The 7,036-nt window shown below is 46.1% G+C and overlaps 1 protein-coding gene across 1 annotated transcript; it reads right to left on the reverse strand.

Annotated features, from left to right (window-relative positions):
- Window positions 1-1,460: 1,460 nt before the first annotated feature.
- On the reverse strand, window positions 1,461-6,818 carry LOC119365344 (protein argonaute 2-like). Its single transcript, XM_037630962.1, has 3 exons — window positions 6,168-6,818; window positions 4,096-5,251; window positions 1,461-3,212 (listed from the first exon to the last, which is right to left on the reverse strand). Exons 1-3 carry the CDS (start codon window positions 6,685-6,687, stop codon window positions 1,748-1,750), a joined length of 3,141 nt encoding a protein of 1,046 aa, XP_037486859.1. The 5' UTR covers window positions 6,688-6,818; the 3' UTR covers window positions 1,461-1,747.
- Between the last annotated feature and the right edge of the window lie 218 nt (window positions 6,819-7,036).

A 7,036-nucleotide genomic window follows, 5' to 3' on the forward strand; every position in this document is an offset into this window, starting at 1 on the left:
TTCACCGAATTTCAAAAAAGTTCATCAAATTTGTAAAAAGTTCATTGATTTTGGAAAATAAAAGTTCATCGAATTTAGAAAAAGTTCATCAAATTTGAAAAAAAGTTCATCGAATTTTTTATATCTTCATAAATTTAGAGAAAAGGTTCACGAAATTTGAAAAATAAACACGCATTAAAAAACAAAAAAAGAAAGAACGGAATAGGATAAAAAACAAAACGAACTGAAGAACTGATAAAAGAAATGCGTGAAATATTGTGTCATGAGCAGAACGATGGCCCGATGGTTCCCTGGTTCAGTTACCTTCCCTGTTCCCAAAATGTACTGATCTTTGCACACATCGATCTTCAATTTTAAATCCCTAGGCTCACATAGCAGTACATATGATCTGTTCATTGAAATTAGATGTATTCACCTTGCTAATTAGATTTTGATTATTGATTTCTCTCTGTATCTCATGCTTCTCAGCTTGTTTCTAAATAGTTCATTGAAGAGAATACCCTCTAACAAACTAGCAAACTAACATTCCTCCAGTGTTAAACATGCAGATTCTTAGTTAAACTAAACTAATTTTTAATGCATCAAGGATAGGATTGTCATCCTGTAATTCATCAGCTTTTTCATCATTATTTACTTTCCATCTCTATATATCTTAGATGTTGCCACTTTGATCTTTGAACAATTAGTATTTTCTATAAGATGGAAATTTGAAATTATGATCAATTCTACGAATATATTATATTCTGCGATATCCATAGGTATTACCCAATTTGTGTGAACTGGTACTAGAATCCGTCATATATGCCAAAACAAGGATTTAGACTTCCAAAAAAACTGCCTTTGAAATTTTGAATACACACTCTTGAAATCCTGGGCCAGCCCGCATGGCCTTTGGTCCTTGGAATTTTGGGTTGACCTATGCTCTGAATCCCGGATGGCACTTTAAACCAGTGATGGTCGTGTGCAGGCACTGGTAATCGTTTGCTTCTGCACCAATGAGGGAGGCTGCTTCCAGGATCAGGACACGCTTGCCTCTGGAGCTTCCTTCCTCGCCAACAAAGGATGGGCTCCGTACCAAATGTATTGTCTCCCTAGCCGATTGGAACTCTATTTTAGAGTTTTCTTTTTCTTTTGAGATGTTTATTTAAAGCTTATTTACAGACACTTTTTGCGCACAATTATTTATATAGACATGACTTGTTATTGCTGAATTGAGGAGAAGAGAATCAGTGCTCTCTGTGTTTGAATTTGTTGTGCCGGCCTCTACTTTCTGTGTATGCTCTTGTGAATCTGTGATAGAGAAGAGACTTGTTCGGCGCTAACTGCTGCAATCTGTTCATGACAAGAACAGTTTTAAAAGCATTCTTTGTCTGAAGCTACTTGTCCCTGATGGAGCAAATAATTACACCATCCATATCAAGTGACAAGCAAATTCCCACCGTTCAGATTTATGAGATTGATGAAATGAATCGAAAGTTGTTACAACTTCATGGAATTTCATCATCAGAATCTCCAAAGATACAGTCAAGCCAAGGTCAGGCAACCAACACAAGCTATAGTTAAAAACACAGACCTGAAGCACACGGACAATGACACAACTAGCAACACATTTCAAGTTCAAAGTTCAGACCATACCAAGCAGTTCGGGGTATATGTTCTACCGGACCAAGTTCAGACAATACGAAATAGTTTGTATATATGTTCTACCCGACCAAGACCCTAAGCAACACCGGGTGAAACGCCAGCGTCAGATGAAGAACATGTTGTCCTGAAGATCCACGTGCAGCATCGGGAAGTTGCTGAAGTCAGAAGCACCCGCCGCTGCGGAGGAGGCCGAGGACGACGAGCTGCGCACCTGGGGCTGGGACGCCAGCATGCCCTCATAGTAGAGCCTGCCACGGTATGCCGCCAGGTCAGCGTAGTAGACGGGCGTCGTCAGCGATACGGGCTTGGTGCAGCGCGCGAACACGAAGCAGAGGTTGTACACCAGCCTCTGCAGGTCGTCCGACCCGTAGCCGTGCTCGTCCATCAGGTTGTAGTAGTGCGTCGGCCGGCTGGTCCCTATCAGCCCGTTGTGGCTGCACAGGTAGAAGTCGTATGTCACAGGGTCGACAATTCTGGTGTCCACCACCGTGCCAGGGAGCACATTGCCATTCTTCGTCTGCAGCGGCTCGTTGTGCTCCTTGGGGAACAGCCGCGTGTGGTGCCGCTTCTTGGCCACAATCACGGTGATCGTCGGCGAGTAGCCCTTCACCTTGATCACCTTCTCCATGTCTGCAAGCTCCTCGTTAAGGACCATCTCGAACTGTCCATCACTCACGCCATCACGGAAGTAAATGATCCTCTGAGGCTTTACGCCGGCCTTCTTCTCAAAGACACCGATGAGCTCTTGGACAATCTCGCCGAGGTTCTTGATCACCTCACAGCGGTGCGGCTGGGCGCGGATTCTAGGCACGTACTTGGTGGCGCCCCTATTCATGGACGCAACCACAGCTGCTATCGACGGGCTTTCCACATTCCCGGGTGACGGGTGGTTCACGTCCGCGCCGATGAACATGTAAGGAACACCGTTGTCCAGTGGGAGCTTGTCCTGGAGCTGGACGTTGATGCCCCCGAGCTTGCTGTTGATCTTGAGAGCAAGGTTGGACATGTACTGGTCCTGACCCTGGGTTTTGTTTGCGAGGTGGCTCAAGAAACACTGGGTTTGGATCCCCAGCTGCGTCTCGCAGATCAGCTTCAGTGTCTTGTACCCAGGATGCTGTTCAGACATCGGGCAGAAGAGGAGCTGCAGCTTCTGGTTCTTCTTCACCGCAGCCTGCTTAGCTTTGTTCAGCTCCTCGTACAGTTGGTGTGGATCTGATAGCACTGACATTGCCGATAGATGCACAAAACATGCTGTCTTGTTCATCTGAATGCCAAGGTCACAGCACTTCTTGACGATATAGTTAATAAACATGTTCCCATCAAGCGCTTGCTGCTTGTTCTGAGATGGCCGTGCACTGAAGTCCACAATGCCCCAGCACTGAAGTGCTTTGCCTTCTACCAGTTTCTTCCCCATGAGGTTCCACTGGCAATTAGATGGAGTGATACTTAAACTGCCAGGGGCTCCTCTGGAGGAGCCGAGTGTCAGCATGGGAGGAGAAAGGACCCTGCCAGTGACTTCCATCATCTTCACATCCAAAGAAATCCCAAACTGTTGAGCTATTTCTCCCCTGGAAATAAAATGGTGATTAGTACCTCATACAAACATTTTTTTTTCATTTTTCCACAAAAAAGATAAAGATCTGTTGTCGAGTTCGTATTGTGCCTTTGCAAAAGAAATAAAACAGAGAAGGGCTTAAATATCAGCAATACAAACAAGCAAATGAGAACATGAGTTGGCAAATATATACTGATTACATGGTTACAGTCTACTTTCTCTACCAAGAATGTAATAGCATCCGTATTAAGTACTCCCTCTGTTCCATAATACTTGTCGTGGTTTTAGTTCAAATATTATGGAACGAAGGGAGTAATATGGTAGAGGTACTTATGTAGCATTAACTTATCATAGTACTCCCTCCTTCCCATATTATTAGGCGTATTAGTTTCAGCACGAAGATTAACGCAGGTCTATCGTTAGTTTATTACGTGAGCCGTCGTACAATTTTTTACGTGAGCTAACAGCATGAGAGATCCATCAGACGTGATTTGTTTTATTTCCAGAAAAATAGGGATTCTTAACTGTACAAGAGAGAGAGAGGAAGTAGTCTGCGCCTAATATCATGGGATTGCATGAAAAAGCTAATACGCCCTATATTTTGGGAAGGAGGGAGTACCAGTTAAATACTGCAACATGTCTACTCCCTCCGTCCCATAATATAAGAGTGTTTTTGACACTACACTAGTGTCAAAATAGCTCTTATAATATGGGACGGAGGGAGTAGTTTCCTATGACCAAAATACTAACAGATGGTTATACATTTTTGACACTACACTAGTGTCAAAAACGCTCTTATATTATGGGACGGAGGGAGTAGTTTCCTATGACCAAAATACTAACAGATGGTTATACATTTGCAAACAATATAAATTGATTCAAACTCAAATAGTTACCTGCAAGGCCCATCTTCAGCTTTGACCGCAGTCTCAATCTCCCACTTCCGCTCAGCTGCCTTGATTAAAGCCTTGCTTTTCAGTGCTCTATCAGTGTCCTTGTTCAAATTTGCCATTGGATACCTCTGTCCTTCAACAAGCTTACAAAGCTCAATGGGCACATAATTTGGTTTGTCTTTGCTCTTGCTTAAATCCAGGCATGGAAGCATCTGATACTCAATCACCTTGCCATACTGCTGAGCAAAATAGTCAACAAGTTTCCTTGACTGCCCTGATTCCGAATCCAAAAAGGTGATCTGGCTGGCTGGCAAATCAGTGAAGCCTTGAATAGTGTACTTCTGCTTAGTCTTCCGGTGGGACACAGTAACACGTTGGCTTTTGAGCTCATACACCAACTTTTCCCGATGAGTCTTGTTCAGTGCTGTCCTGTAGTCAAGGGGAAGGGGCTTTATAAACTGCCGCACAATATCCAGAACAGGTCCATCTCTGCGAAATGGCATAACTGAATAGTCGACACATAGGACCAGTCCCTGTTGAGTGTGTTTAAGGGTCTGCTGGGTTCCTTTCATTGATACAACACCTGACCCCATATCCGCTTTGCTTTGTGGTGAGTAAAATCCATGACCAAGTATAATCTTGCTCCAGCTAGAAGCCTCACGCACAATGACATCAAGACCCTGTAAGATCTCCCTAGCCACAGGCAGCTCCGAGAGTTGGCTTAGAGGAAGCTGCTTCTTGAACTCTACTGATACAATGTAGGTCTTTGAACGAACTCTGACACGGAATAAACCTTCTGGCAGTTGTGCAACAGTAAATAGGTTTCTCTTTCCATCATAAGCAACAGCCGATGAAAGCTGCCGAAAGCTGTCATCCTTGAAAAGCTCGGCCTTTGCAGAAAGAAAATCTGCATTGGAGAGCTCCTTGCCAGAAACCTTTGAAGACGCTGGATCAAACTTGATATCTATGTCATAGTGAAAAAAGGTTGACAGCTTTGGGTACTTGACTATGAAGTGGTTTACCAAAAGCTGGACCCTGGCTTGACATAATGTTCCACCACCATCAGGTCTTTGCATTGGCACACGTATGCCATTGGGAGACACAGCAACTGGGGGCGCTAATGGTTCTAATTTTGCCACTTCTTTGGAGCTGATGCGTTCTAGTGAAAAAGGAAGATCAGTTAGAATTAGAAACAAAGTAAATTTGCACGAGCCAAATACTCAACAAAAATATATTTTTTTCCTTCCAGCTTATGTTCTAATACGATTTTTTCCCAAGTCAACATAGGAAAAAATGCTAATCATTCAGAACTTTGGGTAAAATTAAACAGTGTCTGAATCTTCTCAAACTGCAAGCTGGCAAACAAAATAAGGCTACCTGAAATCCTAGTTTTCCCTTTTTCACAAGTGCTCTGTATCCTCTGAAACAAATAACTCTCATGTGGAAACAGTGGCATAAAAATTGCAAATGATTCAAAATTAGTAATTTATGTGTGTGCCTAAACAAGGCATTGCCACAAATCCCTCTCACTTGTTTTGCATAACACCATAGTTACAACCTAATCATCCTAAAATTAAATGCTTCCTCCAGATACAAACATGATATAAGGTTAATCACTAACAGGTAGGAGTATGAGCCAAGATCTAGTGGAGATTATCGTACAGATAGAATTCATCTATAATTACTTGTTTCAATCCATACCGAACACAAAATTATATGAAACCTAAGCTAACTCGAGGAAGAGGATATTATGATATAATCAAACAATGCTACGATGGTACGAAAATTAAGCTAGCATCTCGACTAAGAATAGTGCACAAATCTGCTAGGGCCAAACAAAATACAGTTCAGATCGCACTCCCATCATTCTAGTCAACCATGAGAAGTTCCCTGCTATACCATCGGCACAGAGCGACAAGGAACGCCTTGATCAATCGCATACACAAGTGGAACCATACCGTGTAGACTCAATTCAGCGTCACAAATCCCTAGATTACTCGAGGAACCGTCAAGGTATTGAATTATTGCTTAGGAACAGAGTATGCTAAGTTAAGCAGGACAGGGGAATCGCTTACCGACGGATCCAGATGAGCGCCCCGCCTCCTCGGACTCAACCCTCCTCGCCGCAGACGCTGGCGCCGGCGCCGGCGCCGGCGCCCTCACCGGGACGTATTCCCCGGGTCCTCCGGCGGTCCCTCTCCCAGGCTGCGCCCACGCGTTCCCACCGCGCCCACCGCCGGGGCCGTACCCCCGCCCACCACCGCCAGGACCACGCCCTCCCGGCCCGCCTCCGCGGCCCTCGCCGCCTCCCTGCGGACCATAGCCCCGCCCGCGGCCCTCGCCGCCCCCGCGAGGAGCGTAACCTCCGCCGCGAGGCGCGTAGCCACCTCCGCGGCCCTCCATGCCCCCTTGGGGCCCGTAGCCTCCGCCTCCTCCGTATCCTCCACCGCTTCCCTGAGCGCCCCGGCCTTGACCGCCTCCTCCGTAGCCTCCTCCGCCTCCTTGAGGCCCGTAGCCACCGGGCGCCCCGCCACGCCCGCCACCGCGAGATCTCCCGCGGCCGCGGCCACCGCCGCCGCCTTGCTCGTAATCCATCCCCACGAAAAACCCTAACGGCGAGACAATCTCTAGATCAAATGGCTAAGGAAGGTTTGGATCGAATTTTTCTCTGTTGCTTCGGCCCGAAGCAGAGGAATGGCAGTTCCCCGTTGGGGTTCGTGAGCGCGAGGGACGGGGCGGGCAGTTCCGATTCTACCCCTGGCGGTTTCGGGGATAAGGAGTTGGAGCGGGGTAAAGCCGGCGGTGTGCTCAGGGGTATAACCGGAAACATCAGTCAATGCAAGTCAAGCCGGAGCATGCCACGAAGCTGCCGCGCGACGCGTGGGGTCGCGGTCTCGGTCGTCTGCCTTTTTTCTTTTTCTTTCCGCTTAGATGTTAGATCTCG

Source organism: Triticum dicoccoides, chromosome 2B, assembly GCF_002162155.2.
Source record: "Triticum dicoccoides isolate Atlit2015 ecotype Zavitan chromosome 2B, WEW_v2.0, whole genome shotgun sequence".
Taxonomy (NCBI): Eukaryota; Viridiplantae; Streptophyta; class Magnoliopsida; order Poales; family Poaceae; genus Triticum; species Triticum dicoccoides.